The 24,078-nt window shown below is 36.4% G+C and overlaps 2 protein-coding genes across 3 annotated transcripts in view; both read right to left on the bottom strand.

Annotated features, from left to right (window-relative positions):
* The window catches only part of rorc (RAR-related orphan receptor C), a 42,540-nt gene extending 37,958 nt beyond the window's left edge, over positions 1-4,582 (bottom strand). Inside the window, exons 1-2 of one of the 2 annotated variants that reach the window (XM_022196013.2) lie at positions 4,176-4,582; positions 4,006-4,085 (exon numbers count right to left, since the gene is read on the bottom strand). In XM_022196013.2, the coding sequence (XP_022051705.1) occupies positions 4,006-4,057 (52 nt within the window). In that variant the 5' untranslated portion in view covers positions 4,058-4,085; positions 4,176-4,582. Of the gene's footprint in view, positions 1-4,005; positions 4,090-4,175 lie in introns of both variants that reach the window. The other variant, XM_022196012.2, reaches the window with a different exon arrangement.
* A 7,984-nt stretch (positions 4,583-12,566) lies between these two features.
* them4 (thioesterase superfamily member 4) lies at positions 12,567-22,930 on the bottom strand. The gene is made up of 6 exons (XM_022195982.2): positions 22,490-22,930; positions 19,414-19,603; positions 17,744-17,906; positions 15,017-15,127; positions 13,121-13,245; positions 12,567-13,041 (listed from the first exon to the last, which is right to left on the bottom strand). Exons 1-6 carry the CDS (start codon positions 22,616-22,618, stop codon positions 12,998-13,000), a joined length of 762 nt encoding a protein of 253 aa, XP_022051674.1. The 5' UTR covers positions 22,619-22,930; the 3' UTR covers positions 12,567-12,997.
* Between the last annotated feature and the right edge of the window lie 1,148 nt (positions 22,931-24,078).

Genomic DNA, 24,078 nt, shown 5'->3' with positions numbered 1-24,078 from the left:
TTATGACATTAAACTGAATATCTTTAGACTGCTGATGAGGAAAAACACTATCTGAAGACAAAATAAACTTTTAAAACTATTTCCTGACATTTTACAGACAACAGAATCACCGTTAAATCAAGAAAGTAATGGCTGGGATCACGACTAATCTAACAATATTCATTTTTCTGTCATAGAGGAGGAAAGAAACTAGAAATTATCCAAATCTAAGAAGCTACAATCACAGAATTTATTCATTTTACAATTAATCAATTAGTTGTTGTCGTTCTATTACTAATGCTTTGAGCTTATTCATACATTGTCGGACAACTAAACCTCTATTAATCCAACATTTAGCCACGACATTGTCTTATTTTTGTATCTAAAATACAGATTTTTGAAAGTAGAAATTGACTGATACTGGATTTTCGGTGCTGATTTTAGGGAATCAGAAAAACTTCTACTGATATATCGGCCGATATTGTTTAAAAAATAGTGAAAAATGTCGATGAGTGATGATGACAAGTGTCTTGTTTTGTCCACAGTCTAAAGTTTAATGTCATAGAGGAGCAAAGAAACTAGAAAATATCACATTTAAGAAGCTGCAATCGCAGAATTTAGTCAATTTGCAATTAATCCGTTAGTTGTTGCAGCTCCATTACTGATGCTTTGAGCTTATTTATGCATTGTTAGGCAACTAAATCTCTAAGAATTCAACATTTAGCCGTGACATTGTCTTATTTTTGTATCTAAAATACAGATTTTCAAAGTAGAAACTGACTGACACTGGGTTTTTGGTGCTGATTTTAGGGAATCAGAAAAAACAGATATATATGGGCGATGACAACCCAAAGTTTACTGACATAGAGGAGGAGGAAAACTAAAAAAAAATACACATTTAAGAAGCTGCAATAAGAGAATTTAGTCATTTTACTATTAATCGGTTAAATATTGTAGTTTTATTAATGATGATTTGAGTTTATTTATACATTGTGGGCAACTAAATCTCAAACACTTCAATATTTAGCCGTGATTTTTGTCATTTTTTTTATATTTGAAAAGGTGAATTCCAAAGTGAAAGCTGACTACTACTCCTGATTTTAAGGAACCAGAAATTCCGATAATGATATATTGGCTTATATTGTTCAATTTTAATTTCATAGAAGAGGAAAGAAATTAGAAAATATCCACATTTAAGAAGTTGCAATCAGAGAATTTAGACTTTTTTAAATAAATAAATGTCTCAAATGAAGCCACCATTGCATATCTACAACTTTTAATGCTCTTTCTGCTGTTCTGATTTAAAAAAAAAAAAGCAAGAGCCTCTTTAAAATGACCAAGATAAGAGCTTAAAGTGGTGACTTTGAGCCTGAAATGGTTCATTTCAGACAGGGATGTTCCTGTATTTGCTGCAGCGGCATAAACTCCAGCAAACCGTGCAGAGCGTTAGTAGGAAAGCTGAGCAGTGGGTCTGTGTGGCAGAGGGACAAGACGGTTTATCTGCAGCGATGGCCAACAGTTTGATTATAGCCAGGCAGAGGCTCTGAATAGAAAAGCATTGACCAGAAACAGACGCAAAAGTAAGAGCTAATCCCCGCGGATTAGCCCGGCTTACTGTTATTCTTACCCACTCACAGCACCTTTAGCCACCGCGGTGAGCGGGATGACGAGGGTTACAGGAGTAAAGTTGGATCAGAGCTAAGGGGCGGCCAGGAGCAGTCGGCTAACCGTCATTTTCACCGCTTGATGCTTTGATCAATCAGCTGATTGGCCGATAAAACTCAGTTTACCGTCACATAGGACGAAAGAAACCAAAAAGATTCACATTTTAGAAGCTGCAACCACAGTATTTGGACATTTTTCAATTAAAGATTACTTAATCTAACTAATTAATTGTCAAAAAAGCCGCCGATTAATGAAACAGTGATTTTAAGCAGTTAATGGACTAATCGTTGGAGAATAATTTTGCAATATTTGGGGCGTTTTTTCAAATGCTGCTGTGTAATTAACATTTTCTAATGCAAGTCTTCAAACTGCACAGAAAAATACACGGAAATCATCTAAAATTTCCATCTTTTTACCGAAAGAAAGAGTAAAATTGGAGTCTAAAGCCCTACTTGTAATATTGTGTTGGTTCTCTGTGAATTTACTCTCATACGAATCTGCCACGTCTGCCAGTTTGTAAAGTGAAAAACAGAATCTGGATTTTTTTCTTCTTAAAAATATTCTCAAAATGATTCACTGACATGTAATTTTAATTGTTGCAGTTTTACAAGCAAGTGTAAAGCTTTTTTTTTGGTCCAAATGGGCACTTTTTATCAAAGTTCGCTGGTGATTAATGCAATGAATGACATCTAGTTGATCAATCAATTATCTGTTGCAGCTCTAATCTGCTTATCAACTAATCAACTAATCTTTTCAGATTTCTCTAACTTAATTAAACGGCATCTAAAAGGGATGCAACTAACAAAAATTACCACAATCGAAAGATTTACTGTGACACAGGAGGAACGAAACCAGAAAATATTCATGTTAAAAATTAACCGTTTGGAGAAATAGTTGACAACTAAGCGATTAATTGATTAATCGATGCAGCTCTACAAGCCACGACAAGAACATTTTTAGGGATGCAATCTTAGAATCTTTTCATTGGGCATTGATTATTTTATTTGATTAGCTTCTTGGTCGATTCAAACCACATAAATATCAAACCGTTACCAAAATAGTTGATAACTAAGCGATTAGTTGATTAATTGATGCAGCTCTATTAGCCAGCATAGAAACTGTTTTGAGGGTTAAAAGTAATGACTATTTTCCTTTGTTTTCTCAGTTAATCAATTAGTTGCTTGGTATATCAATAATTCACATTTGTGCCATCATGGGAAGTTTTCTTTCAAGCTTTTGCTGCTTCAAAATAAAAGTCCCATTGCAGAAACATCGTCATTGATTAACTGATCACAAACTGACCAGTTTAACAACTGACAGTCGGTTAATTGGTTGATTGTACTAGCCAGTCTTTTCAAAATGCAAATAAAAACATAAAATGGAAGGACAGCTTGATTTTCTATTGTTATTTTATCTGATTGCTCTGTTTTTATTGCATGATTGTCATCTGAAATGTAGAAATTAGAGATTTTTTGTCAAAATGAAAAGTGCATTACAAATAAAATTTATATTATTATTATTATTATTATCAAAATAGTTGACTATCAGTTTAATAGTTGACATCTAGGTGATGAATCGATTAATTGTTGCAGCTCTAATCCGCTTATCGACTAATCAACTAATCTTTTCAGATTCCTCTAGCTTCATTTAACAGCAATGCTGTATCTAATCGGGATGCAACTAAGAATTATTTCCACAATCCAAAGATAAACTGTCACAGAGGAGGAAAGAAACCAGAAAATATTCAAATTTAAGAAGCCAGAAGTAAAGAATCGATTAGCCAATTAGCAAAATAGCTGACAACTAGCGATTAATCCATGCAACTCTACAAACCAGTGTAAAAATTAATCAATTAGTTTTATAGTATAAGAATTATACTACATTTTTTGTCAACATTTTTAAGCTTTTGCTGCTTCAAAATGAAAAAAAAATTAAAAATTACAGAAACACAGCTACCAACTAACCAATCTCAAATTGACCAGTTTAACAGCTGACAACTAACCGATCAATCACTAATTGTTGCAGTTCTAACAGCCATTCTTTTCAAAATACAAATAAAAGCATATCATAGAAACACAGCTATGACTTTACTGATTATCAGAATAGATGGTGACCAATTCTGTGCTTGCTAATTAGTCCATTAATAGCTGCAGCTCTGGTGGACCAGAGCAGTAAAGGTGAACATAGAGTGCTTCAGGAAGGGGTGGGCAAACTGTGGCTGGCTGGTGACAGAAGGAGGGACGTGAAAACAGAAAACAACACAATTTAAAGGTAAACTAGTCAAGGAGCTGCCCGTTTTCCTGCAGTTGTGCAGCAGCAGCAGCATCGGCGTGTGGATGCGGTGCGTAAAAAGCGCCTCACCTCTCCTGATGGGGGCGTCAGCGGAGGGGGCGTCGGGCTCCTCATATTCCATAACTCTCCTGCACACTTTCTCGCTTCACCTCGCTCACAAAACACACAGAGAAAGGCGTTAATTCAGCCGCGACTCCGCCTGAAACCGATTCAGAATCACCAGCAGCAGCACAAACTACCTGTTGGCCGCCTTAACGCCCGGGCCGGCGCAGGCATTTGAAAACATGCACGGCCATCTCCGCTCCGTCCCGCTTTCTCCTCACTTCTGCGCGAGCTCCATCCTTCTCCTCTCCGCCGGTTATTCAACGCCTCCTCTTGTTTTGGAATAAAGACGGTTCCCCTCCGTGGCGGCGGCAGCAGCGCGGAGAGTGCAGCTGGAGCGACCCTCCGTGCGCTCTCCGTGCGCCCTGACCGTCCCGGGGCTGGAGGGAGTTATGTCACCGGCTGTTACGTAATAGCAGCGGATCGGGTTTTGCTTTGAAGTGCTCAGTTGAGAAATATAATCCCGTGTTGCTGCCACAAATTTCCGCCACACTAATCGAGGAAATAACGCGGAGTGGAGACGTGAGATTCCGGCGAGGTCCGAGCCGAACAGGAACATGTTTAAATATAATAAAAAACATTTTTAAAGGTTATGATAGTGGCTTTTTTAAAGGCACCTGTACATGCGATATATAAATATAAGCACGAGGAATTATTTAATGCAATGCTTCATTTAAACTGAGACAGGAAGACACAAAGAAAACGATGAATAATCGATACGTCTTCTCGGTTTACATCATTGTGGTGAATGTTCCTCTAAGACAGACACACATGCTGGACAGTTCATGTTAGTGCAGGTTAGAACTGAGAAGAAACTAAAGTTTGAGTTCCTAATTTGTTTTTTTTCTCTGTGTGCCACTTATTTAACCTCACATTTAGGAGCCAAACACTGAACGGAATCCACTGTGTTTATATTTAAGCCCAAAATTATTCAGATACATGTTCATTTTTGATTGAAAATGACATTAACAAATGACTAGATGATTCAATCTTGTGTTTTTTGCTAAAAATGTCCAACATTAGACATCCACTCTCTCAGTAATGAGTATCAAAGTCTTTATTTTCCCTCACAACAGTAGTTCTAGTCTAACAGTGTTCCTGCAGGTCTCCACTGGGATTTAGTTCCTCCAAGTGTCCATCTCCAGCTCTTTGAAGGCTTCCTCTCCATCACTCTGCTCTTCACTTCCTCCACACATTCTGGATGGATTCAGGTCTGGGCTCTGCCTGGGCCGCTCCAACATCTTCTCATTCTTTTCTCTTCATTTCTTCACCATATTATCTCCATGTTTCACATCATTATCTTGTTGGAAGCTCCAATGCTGCCCAAGGAGCAGTTTTTCTGCAGACTGTCTGATGTTCTCCTCCACAATCTCCATGTTTCCTCTTTTCTCATGATGCCGTTTCCTTCAGACATGACTTGTAATTGAGCAGTAAGTGAGTAGAGAAGTGCTGCAGGTCCAGCTGAGCTTTAGTGTGTCTGTCTTGGAGAAGTGGAGTCCTCCTTGGTCTGATCCATGGAGACCAGCCTTGTTGTTGGTCTGCTGGAGTGTCTGATGGACATGTTGCTACCAGAAGTGCTCACATTCATCAGGATGCTCTTGATTCCTTGGATTCTTCTTGTCCTCTACCATTCTTCCAGTGCAGGGCTCACGTCTGTCTTCCTAGCAGCTCTTTGACATGTTTCAGTGTGGAGCTCCTTGGACTTTTTCATGAAGCTTCAAACTGTGGACACTGGATCTTGTAAACACTCTGATATGACTTTATAGACTTTGAACGTCTTGTGAGGAGCAACAACGTGAAACTGGAGGTTCTCACTGAGCTCTTTGGTTTCAGTCATGACTAGAGAACTACTGCATCATGTTCTGTCTTCATAGTGGATTAGAACACTCTGGAACATGATAGAAATCACCTGGAACCTCTGTAAAGAGATAGGAGGTGCTTTTTCTCAAAAGTGAGGTGCTGTAAACCTCTAAAAGGAATAATACAAATACACCCCCTGTCAAAAGTTTTGAGACGGGTTCTAATTTATTTGAATGAGAAAGCGTCTCAAAACCTTTGACAGGGGGTGTATATTGTAGATTTGGCCTTTTTAAATGAAGGAAAAGGAAAATATTTTTAGGACTTTTCTTTTTCGGACTTAACTGAACTTTGATATCAGACACAAAGCATCATTGAAGGATCAGATAATATGTTCTGCCATCATTTTAAGCACATTATCCTGATGTCCAAGCTTCATTCTCGAGTGTTTACCATGCTGCATTGCTACTTAAGGATCTAATATGTGTTCCAGAACAACAATGAGGCAGGTCATCAATAAAATAATGCTATTATGTCGCAGGATCAGCATGTTCGCTGGGGTGAAACCATCGGTGTTGAGCAGTTAATCATTTAATCTAAATACTTTAAACAATCTGTGCTTTGCAAGTTAACAGACTCTCTAACCTGCACTTTCTGTCTCAACAACCGTCGAAATCCTCATAAAACAGCAGCTGTGTTTCATTATTTTAGTTTCTGCTACAAGTGTAAAAGATAATATTTAATGTAAAGTCATATTGAAAAAGCAAGTGATGAGATAATTCTCCTACAGACACCATCCTGTCAGGTTTCTTTGTTTGACCATGATAAGAGCAAAAGGCTGATAAGCGTTCTGAGCGGAAGTTGTAGTTTCAAGCCGATATTTAAAGTAAAAATCATATATTTTGTGGTTTCAGCTGTAGATCTTTGTACCTAAATCACCCATGAAAACAGCAGGACTTAATAAGTGTGTAAATTACTAAGAGTTCCAGAATTTCTCCTTTTTAAACCGGCTGTAGCAACAAACAAATAATTAAAATTTGTGGTATCTTGATGCTATGTGCTATTCTTAGCAGCTAATTTTATTGTTTTTTATGAACACTGCAGCACTAAGCTAAATAATTTACAACAGAAAATTTCAGCTGTTTAAGTAAAAACAGTAGCTATACGTCAATGCATACATATATGAACTCTGAATATTATTTTTAAAGAAATTACACTAATTATCAGAGCCAGAAACTGTAAAAACTGAAAGAATTGTCACATTTTCAGTTTTTCACCAAATGTTGACCTAATAATCTGAGATGTGATGTTTCCATCTGGTAAATTTCACCAAACCTAAGTCCAAAATCACATTATTCTACATTTACTAAAAAATAAATCGTCAAAAATAAATTGCTTGTATTACTCAGATTCGGTCAAAAACAAAAAATTCTGCAATCTTTAGTGCAACTTAAAAATCATGAATGATTAAGCTGCGATCAACAGTCACATAACAAGAATTCTAAAACTTTTCATCTGAACTGCAGGCAGTGGAATGGAAACCAATTAAAATGCAAATAATAAAATACGTATAAGATCTATAGCAACCCTAACCTAACCCTAAAATTGAGATCGACTGTTTCAGCCCTACAGAATAAATATATAGAAAAAAAGAGTAAAGTGTTAAAAGACAAAATTAGACTAAAATGTGTAAATAAATGGACAATAAATCCTGGATCAGACAGGACTGCAGCCTTTGCTGTTTTAATTTGAAATCAGTTTTATTAGAATTAACAGTTCCGTCCTACAGGATAAATATTTAGAGGAAAAAAAGTGCTAAAAGACAGTTAACTTTGATTAAAATGTGTAAATAAATCAACAATAAATCCTGGATCAGACATGACCGCAGCCTTTGCAATTTTAATATGAATAATATCGATCAATAATTCAGCTCTACAGGATAAATACATCGCTAAAAGTGAAATATTAAAAGACAAATAAGATTAAAATGTGTAAATAAATAGAAAACAAATCCTCGATGAGGCATGACTGCAAGTTTTTGCCATTTTAATTTTAAATCGATTTTATTAGAATTAATAGTTCGGTCGTACAGGATAAATATTTGGGGAAAAAGGCAGACAAATTAGACTAAAATGCCCCCCCACAAAAATCAACAAAAAATCCTTAATCAGGCCCACAGGATATATATTTTTAAAATGTAATAAGGGAAATGGTAAAAAAAAATAAAATTTGACTAAAATGTGATAAAAACATAAAAAAATAAATCCTGAAACAGGCCTGATTGCAGCTATTTTAAATTGAGGCATTTCAGCCCTAAAGAATAAATATATAGAAAAAAAATTTAAAGTAACATGTTAAAGACAGACACGTTAGACTAAAATGTGTAAATAAATTGACAATAAATAAATAAAATGAATTTAAATGGAATTTAAAACAACCCCACAACAACTACAATTACATTACTAGGTAAATAAAGCGATTAAAAGATTTAAAAACGTCTCCACTTTCTTTAACAAACAGATCAGTAATGGAGGTTTTTGACTCCTCGGTGCTAAAGGTAAATTTCTATGACGAATTCGGCCTATTTCATCACAAAATGAGAGCATTGTGAAACTGTTCCTCTCATTAAAAACCCCTGAGCCCGTGGACAGAAGCTTGATGCAGGCGGTTTTAACTGAAAGTGGAAAACGACGCCTCCCACCAGCTTCCTCAAACCCGACTTGACCACATGACTCTTCGGGGGAAAGGAGAAAACACACACTCGGGCTGTGTTTTTAAAGCTAATGCAGCATTTCCATCTGCAACTTGACTGAGGTTAAAGATGTGAGGGGCCCTCAGAGGACCACCGGGCCTCCGCTGTGATCAGCCCCATGCACTCAGAAACCACACATCACACCAAACTGCGTGAGAACTCGAGGCTAATGCAGCTAAAAGGGCGCACATGGTCACATAGCTGCGACCAATAATTGACTGCTGAAAACAAAAACTTGCAAACGCTGTCACATTAATTTCCTGTAATAAACACCGCAGAGCTGCACGCCGAAGACACGAGAGGATTTCATCAGAAAGGATTCATCAGAGACACAGAGTGGCAGGAAACATTCAGTAAATGTTTCTTAAATGCAGCAGAATTATTTGTAATGCTGGCTAAATAATCACCGTGTCAACAAATGTGCTTCATCCATGTGATGTTTTAGCTAAAACTAAAAGTAGAACGGTTTTATTGGCTGGATGGCGCACAGTTTAGCGAAACGAGGCAAGAAATGGTCAGATTTTGATTTGTATTGAGCTGGAATTACATAAACAGGTGAGAAAAAGACAGTAAACCATCATATTAGACGTGTTAAAGATGAATTTCAACCCTTTCTATGGTGTTCTTTTGCCTTTTTACTAAAAAATACCACATCCAAAATGATGGATATCAGCTTGAAATTGTTGCAGCTACTATTGTATTTAAGATGTTCCTGTTAATTTCTGTTGGAAATTAAATAAACAAGCGACAAAAGCCAGTAAAGCAATGGGTTAGAGATGGAAAATGATGCATTTCAATGATTTCTATGTATTTTTGCACCGTTTTATTAAAAATACCACACCCAGAATGATGCATATCACCTTGAAATTGTTGCAGCTACGCGTGTATTTAACATATTCTTTTTAATTTCTGTTAGGAATGACACAGACAAGTGATAAAAGACAGTAATGTATCATCTTAGAGACGTTAAAGATTCATTTTAACCATTTCTATGTTGCTTTTCTATGTTGTGACTGAAAATGCCATGCTTAAAATGATCCATATTGCCTTTAAGTTGTTGCATCTATCATTGTATTTAAGATGTTCCTGCTCATTTCTGCCGGAAACAACATAAACAAGTGACAAAAGACAGTAAGACATTGTATTACAGACGTAAAATGATGCATTTCAACGACTTCTATGTGTTCTTGTATCTTTTTAGTGAAAATGCCACATTCAAAAAGATGTACATTACCTTTAACTCGTTGCATCTACTACTGTATTTTAGATGTTCCTGTTCATTTCTGCTAAAAATGACATAAACAAGCGAGAAAAAGTCGATAAAGCATTGTGTTACACATGTAAAATGACACATTTCAGCAATTCCTATGTATTTTGGTACCTTTTTTGCTGAAAATACCATGCTTAAAATGATGCAAATCACCCTGAAAAGTTTCAGATCTTTGCAGAAAATGCAGCTTGTACACCATTCCAGATGTTTCTGTTAATTTATACCATTTTCTAATGCACTATATCCATCACATGACAGAAAGCTGCACATTATGGCCGCTCACAAGATGTTTAAAGACTATATAGTGGTTAAAAAAAGCAAAAAAAAAGTGTTGAAATTCTGTGTTTTTACAGTTTTTTGTCATTTGTTTGTCATTTCCAGCCAGAAGACACCTAAAAAACACCCATAAAAATTCATTATAAATCACTATATTTGGCAAGTGTATGCATGACTTGAGGCTTAACTGTTTGCACAGAGGAATCATACCCTCTTTGACAAAAACCTCACATATTTCTGAACTGACAAGTCAAGCATAATGCACCCCTGAACAGTGTGACACCAGAATCAAACATGGGCTCACACAGCAGACGGTGTTTTCCACCTACAGTCAGCCCTGAATGTCTCTAAAACAATGCTCCACGTATGTTCAGGTGTTGATCATAAATGTATACTTTCAGCGTCGTGGTCGGCTCAGATCTGTGTGATGTGGATGGAGTTACTTATTCTGGCACACTGTGGCGCGCCTCAGTCAGGTCTGAAGGCAGAAAACAAAGTGTGAAGTAGACGAACCGGTCGAAAAACAAGACGCTAACCGCCACCGTGATGCTTCAGGCTTCCATCAGAGGTCAGAAAATTCTCATGGCATGTAAATCATATTCAGATACAACCACAGCCACCACAGAGCGGGGCAACAGCTAACAGCCCACACATGGAAATCAAAACTAAAAACTGTAAGAAGCACGAAACTACTGTGTAACAGAAATTCAGCGCTCAGACTAAAGATTATTTATACAGTGAGGTGAAAAAGTATTTGCCCCCTTCTCGATTTCTTGCGTATTTGAAGATTTACTCACTTAAATGTTTAAGATCATCAAACAAATTAAAATATTAGACAAAGATAACCAAAGTAAAGACAAAATGCAGTTTTTAAATGATTAATGTTATACGGGAAAAAAGCTATCCAAACCTGTGTGAAAAAGTAATTGCCCCCCTTGTTAAATCATGAATTAACTGTGGCTAATCACATTTTTTTTAGAGTGAGTTCAATTTCTCTGACCACACCCAAGCCTGATTACCTCCAGATCAAGAAATCACTGAAATAGAACCCGTCTGACAAAATGAAGCCGACTAAAAGATCACAAAAAGCTGCAACAAAATGCCCCGATCCAAAGAAATTCAAGAACAACTGACGTCTATCGATCTGGAAAGGGCCACAAAGCCATTTCTAAAGCTTCAGGACTCCAGAGAACCACAGTGAGAGTCATTATCCACAAATGGAGAAAACATGGAAGAGCGATGAAGCTTCACTACCGAAATGACCCCAAGAGCAGCGACGACTCACCCAGGAGGCCACAGAGGAACCCAGGAGAACATCTGAAGAGCTGCAGGCCTCCCTTTCCACAGCTAAGGTCAGTGTTCATGAACGATAAGGAAGAGACTGAGCAAAAATGTCCAAAACCACTGCTAACCAAAAAGTATGTTAGGGCTCGTATTACTTTTGCAAACAAAAGACTTGCAGGGAATAATTTTTAAAATTGTTTGGAGTCTATGCACTAAAGAAAAATAAATGTACATGAATTTTTTCTATTTTTTATAGAATGATATATAATATATATATATATAAACTTCTGCCTCTTGTCATGGCTGTTCTGTTTCCACAGGGGGTGGCATAGCTCAGTGGGTGGAGTGGCTGTCTTGCAACCGAAGGGTTGCTGGTTCAATCCTCGCTCGAGGTGTCCCTGAGCAAGACACCTAACCCCTAATTGCTCCTGGTGGGTCGTGGTTAGCGCCTTGCATGGCAGTTTCCGCCATCTATGGGTGAATGTGATGTATCTTGTAAAGCGCTTTGGGTACCTTGCAGGTATAGTAAAGCCCTATATAAATACAGACCATTTACTATATATATGTCATGGTAGAGACTGCAGTTTGGTAGAATTGGAGTTTCTACCAGTAGAAACTCCAATCCTACCAGTAGACATTTGTTAGGGGCAGGGGTCAGATTTAAAGTTCCATCTCTACTGGTAGGATTGGAGTTTCTACCGGTAGAGACTCCAATCGCAATCTCTACTGGTAGAAACTCCAATTCTACCAAATCGCAGTCTCTACCCTGACATATATATACACATAATCCTGTTTTATTTAACATTATTGTGCTTGTTGTAGGGAATATTTTTTAAATGGTTTATAGTCTACGAATAATAGAAAAAATCTAATATGTTTTTTTAAAAAATGCAGTTATTTAGCATTATGGTGTTTGTTCAAGGGATTAATTTGAAAATACATGTGCATAATTTCTATATTTATTTTCATCTATGTTTCGTACTATACTGTTTTTATGGTATGAATTTCGTTGTTGACTGCTGTTGCAAATCAAATTGCCCAAGATTTTCAAATCTAATCTAATGTAATCAATTTTTTAAAATCTAAATAAAATTATAGACATCATCCTGCATTAAATTCAAGAAAAAAACCTACAATATTAACCAAAACAGAAGACCAATGCAGTTATATTTCCCGTTGCAAACCTCTTTTATTTGCTGACAAACAAACAAATTGTCAATAATTATTTGATGAAAGTAAATATTTAAGTACAAGTCATTTAAAAAAAAAAAAACTCCACTTCAAGGCCCCAGAGTAACATAAAACCATTAATACTGCCAAAGTTATACCTATAAATAAATAACCTTGAACTCAATAAATAAGGTTTAGATATGTTCATGTTAGTAACAGTAAGAAGAGGTAGACGAGCGAAAGGACCAGACGGAGATGTTAGCGAGGACAGATTAATATGAATACAGGATAAAATTCTATGATTTTAAGAGGAGTGCTTGTCTTCCTCTACTCCCCCAGTGACACTCACACATTCAGACACACTCACACACACACTTCTTGGCGTTTAATTGGGCGATTTGTCGTCGTCGTCATCCCAGCAGCATCGTGCTCACGTTGATGGACACGAACAGAGCTGCAGGAGAGAAGGAACACGACGGTGAAGAAGCAGAAAGACGTGACAGACGAGAAGCTCTGACGTGTTAAAAAGTCACCTGTTGCTTCCGTATGCAGCTTGGAGCCGTCGGTGGACGTCACTCTGCAGGACATGAAGGTTTTCCTTCCTTCCTTCCTGTCCAGAGAGGATTCGATCTGCACTGTTCCTCCCAGAGGGATCGGGCTGAGGGCGAGACAACGTTTGTTTGGGCAAAATGTCCGAGAATGAATGAAACGCTGCTTTCTGGTACGTCTGATGGAGTCTTTCTGAGTATTAGTTGATCAATCAATCAGTCGGACGGCATTTGTGCAGAACTTTTCATGCAAATGTTACCATAAAAAAGCGGCACGGCACGAGGGTGGAGCGATCTTAGGAACTTCTTTGAGCATTTTTCTGACAAATACAGCGATTTGATTTGTAATATCACTTTTGTAAAGTCAGGCTTAAGTTCAATGTTTACTGTGTAACAGATTTTTAACACGCAAAGGAGAATTTCTGTATGAGCTACCATAAAAAGGTGTAACTGTCACACGCTGAAAATCACTGACATGACAGCTGTAATCTTTGATCATACATGCTGTATATCATGTATATGTGATTGCGGCATTTGCTATTTGATTAATTGTTCAGTCCTACGGCACATGTCAAAAATATATATTAATATATGATACAAAAAAACGGGTATTAAAAGACAGACAAAATAGACTGAAATGTGCAAAAAAATAAAAAGGTGGAAAAAAAAACATGAAAGTAATTTTAAAAAATAAATTAAATAAATTAAAATAAAATTGTAAAAGCCCCCAAAAATTATAATAATAATTAATCTGTTTACATTTTATTAAATAAGTTTAAAAAATTTTTTAAAAACTATGAAAATATTAAATAAAAACACTCACAAAAATAATAAAATAATATAAATAATAAAAAGTAATGAGACATTAGTTAAAAAATTATAAATATATTTAACACATTTTAATAAAATACGTAAAACAAAAAATAGAACAAACAGCAATAAAACATTATTAATAGTGGTAATAATAATCAGAATAATCATCTTTTAAAAAAAACTATATAACAACAATAATAATCTAGTTAAAATGATTTTTTTAATTAAAAAACTATTAAAAAATTAAAAACACTAGCCTCAACAATAATAAAATAAAAATTAAAAAATTATAATGATAAAAAATTAATACAAAATAAAAACGACAAATAAATTAAATAAATGTAAATAAAAATGTGAAACAAAAAAACATGACCAACAACAATAAAACATTATTAATAATGGTAATAATAATCAGAACAATAATCACATTTACCTTAAAAAATAAATCATAATAAATAAAAACAAACACCACCTACCAAAATAATAATAATTTAAATTAATCAATTAACAGACAAATTGAAAAAGCAGGTCACCACTCTCTGCTGCTAGAATAACTAAAGGATGCCTCACTGTGACTTTTTGTTTTCTTTTGTTTTTTGGACGTTTAGGTTGAGGACAGCATCTGGCAGTCATCAAACTCACAGATCTATTGGTCCTTATTTGACTGCAGTAGACCAACCAGACCGTCGGTTTGAGTTTGTGATGCTGTTGTTGCGACTACAGACATTACTGGACTGAATATTTAATTTGTGCGATGAATTATCTATGTGACATCAATCAATGTCAGTCTGCGATCCCTGCGTGACTGAACGTAGTCTTAAGGAGGAATCGAGCGTTTTCCCTAAAGCCTGCATGCAGCTAAACTTATCCACATAAATAAGTGAGACTGTGCATCCAGACAGCCTTTGTTTATCATCCTCAGAACCGAATAAACCAGCAGTATCAGTCAGGTTTGCCATATTTCAGTCGGTAATCTGAGCCACTGCTTCTACGTTTGTCTGGATGTTTTAATGCAGCTCATCAGTTGTTGACAGAGTTGTTGCTGTTGTTGTGTTGCTATTTGCGTACCTGCGGTAGTTGATGTTGAGGTTTGCTGTCATCACGGTTCCAGACAGAAGAGTCGCATGAATTCCCGTCACGGTATCAATCATTGTGGCTATCGCCCCCCCGTGGACGTTTCTGGAAACACATGCACAGTCTGCTAAGATCTCCAAGGTGAAAAGTGAAGTTTATGTGAAGTCTGAAGATCTAAAATCAGTCAAATTTATCAAGGAATTCTTTATTTTCAATGTATTGATCTGTTTGTTTGCACTAATAATAGAGATGACTTTGCGTTGTTAAGCCTCAAATTAATCATAATCACACCTCAGTTTGATTTGAGTGATTTTTTTCTTTCAGTAACAGGTTTGTTCTGACAGGAAATGATATAAACAAGTGACAAAACACAGTAAGTTATTGTATTAGTGGTGTTAATAAAACATTTGAACTCTTTGAATAGTTCATTTTTTTACATTTTTATCAAAAATCCATCAACTCATACTTCTTGAAATTGCAGCTTCTATATCATTTCAAATGATGTTAATAGTCTCTAGCATGTTCTAGAGCAGGGGTCGGCAACCTTTAACACTCAAAGAGCCATTTCGACCCGCTTCCCACAAAAGAAAACACCGGGAGCCGCAAAATCCTTTTGGCATTTAAAATGAAGACAACACTGCAAATATCGCTTTTTTACCTCTATGCCCTTGTTAATCAGTCGTGATTAATTAATTTCAAAGCCTCCAATTAGATAGATTCATTTTTTAATTGTGTCCTTCCACTAATATGTATCTTACTTGGTTAATGTCATTTTTGCTCCTGGACCTCATATGTTACGTAATGTTAGCTGGAAATCAATATTTTGCGACTGTCTATTTAACTTGTAAAATCTATTTATCTTAAGCTAATAACTTTTCTCCGGTAAGTCGCTGCCCTGTTTTCCAAGACGACACTCCTCTGACTCTCTGACCTGCTGCCTGGATGCTGGACGTGACATCGAGCCGTGTTCTCGCGAGTAACGTCGTATTAACCTGACATATCAAAGAGTAGATACTGAGCAAGACAATCATCCGTAGTTTACCTTAGTACTCACGAGTACCCGACACAGTGCAGGACTCTGCTGTGAAGGTGGAGATGTGCGGCAGTGGTGTATTTGCGACAATAAAAAAGAAAGAAATTTGAAGGAGCGACGGCTAGGATTTAGGAATGGTGGCCCGCCGCTGCTGAATGAATGTAGAGCAAACACTGGGATCCAAAGATCAACAGGACTCCAAATGAATACCCGCAGGCCGGTGAGTGTCGGAGACTGACGGCTGGGACGCATATTTTGACAGACAAAAATTAAGACGTTGTATTTTGATGTTACAAGATCACCATAATCTTCAAATTTAGAATTAAATTTTAAAAATTAACAATCTAAAATAAAAGAAATTTTAATTAAATAGTCTGCTGATTATTTATTTTCCAAAGTTACAGGGAGCTGCAACAGAGGGATGAAAGAGCCTCATGCGGCTCCGGAGCCGTGGGTTGCCGACCCCTGTTCTACAGCATTCTAATGCACTGTAAAAATGGAAACAGCTGTAGAAGTTGTAGCTGTAGTCGCAAAATAGTATTCAAGACTAGTTTTAGATCTTCATACTTCACTAAAAGTCACATTTAGACTTCATCTTTCATGTCTAATAAGTATTTACAAATGTAAATGAATGAATTATAGCTTCTTTTTCTAATTTCTATATACAAAATTTCTGTGTGTATATATCTTTAAATAATCACATCAAGCATGCTGTAAAGCAAGGTAGAAATGACCAGAAACGTTTGGAATTATGTGAAGGAAAAATCACTCTTTCCCCTGACTAAGGTATTTCCTCACTGGTATTTCTGGGATGTCTTCATCGTAGCTGAAGACATCCCAGAATATCATGCAGGTTGCATCTGTCAGCTGCAGTCACCTTGAATCAAGTCATAAATCATGTAGGTGCCCTCAAATTATGCTAGGGGCTACCACCTTGGACCCTGTTCCTATTTGCTTCAGTCAGGCCTTTTCTGCCTCTAATACGACCCTGAGAAAAACAGATGCTGGTGTGATAAAAACATGCCCTGGTTAAGATGACATATTGTGTAGTTGACGTTCATGAGCAGAAAAATTGTCTCCATACTGGGCCATAATTTAAATATGGCGTTCCTCCCAACTCCTTATGTACCCGAAGTCAAAGAGAATCCTCAGAATTGATGCTGTCAGCGCTCACACCACCGTGCTGCTCGTTGTATCGCCTCTCCTGATATCAGTAAACTTTATTCTCAACCTAAGTCATCTGAGTCTCAACAGTGTCTCTGACAAATTTCCAAAGAAATTAGAAAATCTGCGACAGTTTCAAGGAGTATGACTACTTTTAGACGCTGCTTTTTTAAAAAATGCTTGAAGAAAATCGCATAAAAACAGTTCGAATTCATCATTAACACCTCTAACACAATGCTTTCTGTATTTTGTCACTTTTTTTTGTCATTTCCAGCCAGAAGAAAGCTATTTGCCCATTAAAAAAGCTTTCTAAACCAAAATTTGGTATTGAGGTAAATAGTATTTGATGGATGCGCTCACACATGTCAGACCATGACCTCATTCATCTTAATGTAAAAATGTATTCAAGTTAAAACGACTATGATGTTTTCAGTACAGTTAAGTATCAGCAGTCCTGTATGCACAAATCCAACAAGCTCAGAGATCCACAACAGCAACTGGTATGAATTTAACCCTGATCTCACCCCGGTGGTCCCTCCAGCAGATGTCCAGCCTGGAAGATGCACACACACCTCTGCTCCTCCTCGTTGTTAAACAGAACGTACTCGAACGCTGCCCCCTGCTCCTTGATGTTTCTGGTGAAAAGACGAGCTTTTGACTGGATGAGCTTGCTGAGGTAAACGCCACCTGGTGGGAAAAACATGCAAGTGGACAGTCAGCAGCAAATACGGGGAATTAAAGGTGTCTAGTAGCTCACACACGTAACATTTAATTAAGCTGCAGTCAATTCCAGCCATTTTCAGTACAAAAAATCGCTGATATTCTATTTGAAAATTTTAAAAATGACGAAAAATACAGGGAATATTGGACGCGCATCGCGAGGTGCATTTCCTTGAAAACGACCGATTCGTGGAGTATATACCGACTTCAAGACATGTTTTGGACAAAATATGTTACTGGCTTGTTTCGTCTGGATGTAAAAGGTTGGATTATGGCCGTTTTTTGTGGAATATTTTCATCTGTGTGTAATAATGAACCCGGAAATGTGAGTCGCGCTGTGTGCGTTGAAGCCGTGTATAGAGAACGGATGGATGGATATTCGTTTTTGTCGGACAAATGTGTTTATATGACCCGCTGTGGTAATCACATCTGAAAGTGGTTTATACCGGCGGATTCATGAGAATCTAAGCTTTCCATCGGTGTATAGTGTTTGTATAATCGCGTTTGCAGCCGTCGGACATTCTTTAAATTCCTATGCAAATTAGTAAGTGTACCGCCGGCGGGACACTGAAGTTTATATAATAATATGGAAATTAATGTGCAAAGCAATGTACGAATCAATGCTAGTAGAAGAAACAAGAAGCAAAAGTGTGCTGGAATTTACAATAACAAGAGTGTTAAAAGGTCTACATACATTATAAAATACGTAAATACGAGAGTCAGAGTAAAAAACAGTGCAGGTGGAAGTTCCTGAGTACTAAACATTTACTATTTCAGGATTATTTTCATATCTTAAAATCTAGCAACAGTAAAAATGACAAAATAAAAGTCTCCACATGTGAGAAAACAAATCAGAATCTAATCAAATCAACATACAAATGTGTAGTTTTCTTTGTACATCTTTGTAAAAAAAAAACTGTAACTACCATTAAAGTTATTTTCCCTTTACTGAAATAAGTCTTGTTCCGACTCCAGTGTTGATTAAATATACTTTATGTGCAATAATTTTACAATGCCAAGACAAACACAGAAATTTGATCACTTCAACTTCATCTGCTCTTGTCCCAGCAAAAAATATTTACGTTTTTTTTAAATGTTCGTATACGTAAAAGCTGCCAAATTAAAGCCGAACGAAATGCTAACTTAGAAATCCCGAAAGTGCACTTGTGTAGAATTAGGTTATTTACAGAACAGTTGATTAAAAACAAAAATCACATAATCTTCATGATTTCAGCTTCACAGTCAAACTGTTTTGCATTAATAATGTAAGAAAACCTAAAATTTGCTCTAGTTTTACAACTAGTTCAAGCTCAGTATACAGTATCAGGTGATCAAAAATGTAAAAAAAAAAAAAAAAAAGAGCCTGAGAACATCATTTACACAAAAACAACCCTACAAGTCCGAGCCTTTTATTACTGCGCAGTCCCATCACCATGTTTACCTTCTATAACACCTCAGTGTGTGCTTTTTGTACCTGAAGCGTACTTCAGAGTTCGGTTGTAGCTCGGCAGCCTCCTCCACAGCCCCTTCTGCTTCTCTCCATCCTCCGACTCCACCTCACACTGGCTGTTGTAATGTTCGTACAGTCGCTTCATCTCGGAGTTCCACGACGAGTTCGGCAGGCTGAAGTCCCGCGACTTGGAGGTAAAAGGCAACGGCAGCGACTGCAAAACAGGAAGACGCCTTATATTATAGGTGTCATGACATAGGAAATATAATTTTTAAAAAAGTGTATGCAAAGCTAATTTATCTGAGCTCACATGCTAGTAATCAGTTTCTGAAATAAAAGCATAACATAAGCTTTTATAATACAACCCATAATTATAATAAATACCTTTTTGGCTATTTCAGTAAAGCAGTGTGTAGTTGGGTTAACATGTCAGGAGTTGTTAACAGCTCCATAAAACACTGATTTTCCCCTTAAACTTCTCACATTTCAATAAAAGTTCCAATATCTCAGCAAAAAATCTGAGAGTAGACAAAAAATGTAAACAAATTTGTGCAACAGAACTTATTTTTCCCCTTCTTTTGTCTCAGAATAATCAGATTTATTTGCTGTCCTTGAATATAAAACTGAATATAAAGAAGCTTAAACCTGCTGCTGACACCCTGATGCTTCACTATTAATAAATTACTGATGTTGTGTAATAATAAAACACCAAACCAGGACTTCCAATGCACTTTATCTAGATTTTATTGCTATGTTCAGTTACTTGAGTAGATCTTTTCGTGCAGGACTTTGATTTGCTATGGTGTCATTTTACATTGTTGTATGGAATAGAACATAAAATCTTATTTCTGTATACAAACCTGTTTCAAGTGCAAAACAGCAAAGTGGATGAAGTCAGAGGTAAATAAATAAATACATGAATGAATGATTCTAAGCTATCCTAAAAGAGAATATTTAAAAGGAGAAGGAAAGATTGCAAAAAGAAAAGAAAAGAAAAACACAACAAAACACGCATACAAGACATTTGATGCTGCACATTTAAAATGCTGGTACGGCATTTGTTACTTTGTGTTTTCATTGTCCTGAAACGTCTTGGTACATAAAAGTATTGGTGTTTTTTACTTCTTACGCAACTGATAAAGTCACATCAGAATCATTAAATGATGCACAAGTCTTTGCACAATCTCTCAGAAGGTTTTTGTTGTTTTACGGTGACACAGTACTTGTAACAAAACAGCTACACCTTAGTAGAAAAGTACAAATAAAGTGCAAATTTTCTCTAAATTCCTTGGAAACATCCAGATTATCACTCAGAAGGTCATTTATAAGCTCTAATAATAGAAAAGATTTTGATACTTCATTTAGAAAAGCATGAACTCTTTGTAAAATCTTGAACTCTTACCTCGTTATTTTTATAACTCTACATCTTGCTTCCCAGAAACTACATAGAGATTGTCTGTCAAAAGTTTGGACACACCTTCTCATTCAATGCTTTTTAAAAAAAATTATTTGTATTATTTTTTACATTGTAGATGAATACTGAAGATTAACACTTTTTCTATAACATAATTCCATGTGTATTATTTTATAGTTTTGATGTCTTCAGTATTAATCGGCAACGTACAAAATAATTAAACGAAAACCAATGAACGAGAAGGTGTGTCCGAACTGTTGACTGGTAGTGTATGTACTTCTACACACTGAGTACCACAGATTACATCTAGTAATTACACTTTAAATGCTCCAGTTGGTTCAGTTATTGCTCAGCTTCTCGACCTCTGCCAGCCTGTCCAGGATCCTTCCCTCACACCTCTTAACGGCTGAAATGTGTCAACGTTGCTCTACTTTGATGCGAGGCTAAAAGACAGTTAAAGAGAGGCCCTGGAGGCTGTTTGGTCTTCAAATACTCTGTTTTAACTGTCAGGTAGAGATGATAAGTAACTTGTCTCCTTGAGTAAAACCTTGACTGTAAAAATATTTAGTTTTTCCTTTTTTCTTTACTTATTCCATTCAGATCATTCTAAGTCCATCTGCACATGCTGAATTAAAGACTTCTGACTTCAAGCTTTAATTTAAGTGTTAACAAAGAACTTTACATGCAGTATGACCACTGGTGTATTTGTGTATTCCTTTACAAACATGAATGCGAACGTAAATATTGCTACAACTTAATATGGAACAGACTTTGTGCAGTCCTCATGAATAAACTGCCATTTTAAACGAACAAAAAGAATAGGTGGGTGAACTATACACACACTGGCCACTTTATTAGGTACATCTGATGAAATCTGATGCAATCAACACAACAGCTCCACCATTACTTCCATTTTTATGAAGCTTTAACACATTCACATTTTGTTGATGCTGTAATAAAGGCAATAACTCTACTTTATATTTATTTTTGAGGTCACAGTGTCAGCTTGAAGTGCATTATACTGACTTATATTTAAAGGTGTTGTTAATATTTGTCCACCATATTAACATACATGAGCAGGGCAAAATATTAGGAACATTTTTAAACCTAAAGCAGTCCAGCAGAACACCACCAACGGCCACTATAACCTCTGTAATAAACATAAAGTAGAGTTATCACAGTACAAAAACTAAAAAAAGTAGAATAGAATTTATGGCAGAGTTGTCATGTTGAATTGCATTTTATTTACTGAAGTGGCAGAAGTGTGGATATAAAATTGTAGCTCACATTTAATGATATTTTACATTGTAATATTGATTGTGGCACCTTTTTGGTGCACACCTTTAAAGTCTAATACAATCCACTGCAAAAGAGAAATTTAATTCTACAAGTAGTTAAGTTGAACAGCATTATATTGAGATGTTTTCCAGTGTGTGGTCTATTTAAACACATGTAAGGTGGTGAATATTTGGATATTTTAATGTGAAGCAGAGCAGCTGTAAAATACACATGCAGTTAAATTAATGCCTCTCCAACAGGTTCAAACAAACAAACATTGTTTTGTTTGGAAATATAATTAGTGATTAATGAATTATTGTACATTTTCATAAAAGAAACCCCCGGAAAAAGGGTGAGGAACCCAAACAACCCCCCTCTGAGAAGGATCCAGTTGATTATTGCACCTACCAGTATGGAGCAAACAGAGCTGGTCCTGAATGAGCAGCTGACAGGCGGATGGATGAGTTGAGTCTTCATGAATGAGGTTGAACGGAGGCTCTGGAAGCCCCTGAATATTCTACTCAGATTCGCTGCCATCGTTCTAGATTTAAATGGAACCTGTTTCTGTCAGAGCTGCTTTGGTTGAGTCAGAAAAACTGATGCAACCGCTGTTCACCGCTACAAGCTCGTCTGCTAGCACCGTAAAAGCACTGTACTTCTTATTTTACTACTAAAAGAAAACCGGAGCTGCTCTGTAACGTCCCTAAACCATGGTTCACACCCGCTGGAGTTCCGTTAGCTCTTTAGACACCGACCCGCCCCGGTAAATCTCTCTCCGTTCGTTTACCGGTGACTTTCAGGAGTCACTATCCTCAGCCACTGTCAACTTCCGGCATGCGGTTCTCCGGCCATACGTCACTCGGATCATGTGATATACAGCTTGCAATATGATTGGCTGTAGAGAGGCGTGACTTCCTGTAATAATTATGTTCCCATAACAACCAACATGAAAATACGACTTTTATTATGAAATTATATTAAAAAATATATATGAAATTATAATAAAACAATAAAACAATAAACAATTATAATAAACTACTATAAAATAAATAGAATTATAAAAATGTGTAGAAATTTTGATTCTTAAATCTTGAATGTATACGAACCATTTAAATAATTCAGAAAAATACTGATAGAAAGTGATTCAAGTACTGCAGTCAATTCGCCTGCAATATTATATAAAAGCACGCGTTTAAAAATCTGACAAATTAAATATTAGGTTTATTACCATTTAAAAACAAAACAAAACACCAAGACACGTATTATTAATTATAGCTATTTACTTGACTGATCAAATTTTACAGTATAATTAGTATAGTATTAGTATAATTAGATTAGATCGTACAGTATAATATATGATGTAAATTTACCTGACTAATTTATATATTAAGGTTGAGGCTATACAATATTATGTGATATAACTAGACTAGACATTTTCTGTTGCAACAGATGAGAGCGCTGTTAATTTCGTCCTAGCCAGAGGTCCGAACCGTCGTCAGTTTCACTGCCTTCTCAGTGACAGTAACATCACCCATGGCCTGTCGTACCACACTGAAGGAAGGTGGCTTAGCCGAGGTGCTGTGCTGAAGCGCTTCGTGGGACATCGGACAGTTCACGGAGAAAAAAGGTAAATCTGTTGTGGAATTACAAAGCACACAATGGCTGCGGAACCTTGCATTTATAGTTGATGTTACAGAGCACTTGAATAATCTGAACAAAATGTTACAAGGGCGCAAAAAAATGATCACCTAGTATTATGACAGCATACGTGCATTCAAGTTGAAGCACTGAAAGTGAGATTAACTGCTTCATGGAGCTGCATTGTAGTAACTGTGTGCACCAAACGTTAATAATAATAATAATAATAATAATAATAATAATAATAATAATAACAACAATTATCACGCTGAAGGTACATAGGAGGTCCAGCTGGTGCTCAACAACTCATACAAAATGTATTTAAAACTGCTATTTATAAAGTGTTACACTAAAGGTAA

Source organism: Acanthochromis polyacanthus, chromosome 12, assembly GCF_021347895.1.
Source record: "Acanthochromis polyacanthus isolate Apoly-LR-REF ecotype Palm Island chromosome 12, KAUST_Apoly_ChrSc, whole genome shotgun sequence".
Lineage (NCBI taxonomy): Eukaryota > Metazoa > Chordata > Actinopteri > Pomacentridae > Acanthochromis > Acanthochromis polyacanthus.
This window is presented reverse-complemented; position numbering and strand designations above follow the sequence as displayed.

Coding starts and splice junctions, on each gene's coding strand:
- them4 (XM_022195982.2), bottom strand. CDS start 22,618: ATGGCAGCGAATCTGAGTAGAATATTCAGGGGCTTCCAGAGCCTCCGT. Junction 17,907..19,413: donor AACTCTGAAGTACGCTTCAG/GTACAAAAAGCA, acceptor TTTTCCCACCAG/GTGGCGTTTACCTCAGCAAG. Junction 13,042..13,120: donor GCTGCATACGGAAGCAACAG/GTGACTTTTTAA, acceptor TCTCTCCTGCAG/CTCTGTTCGTGTCCATCAAC.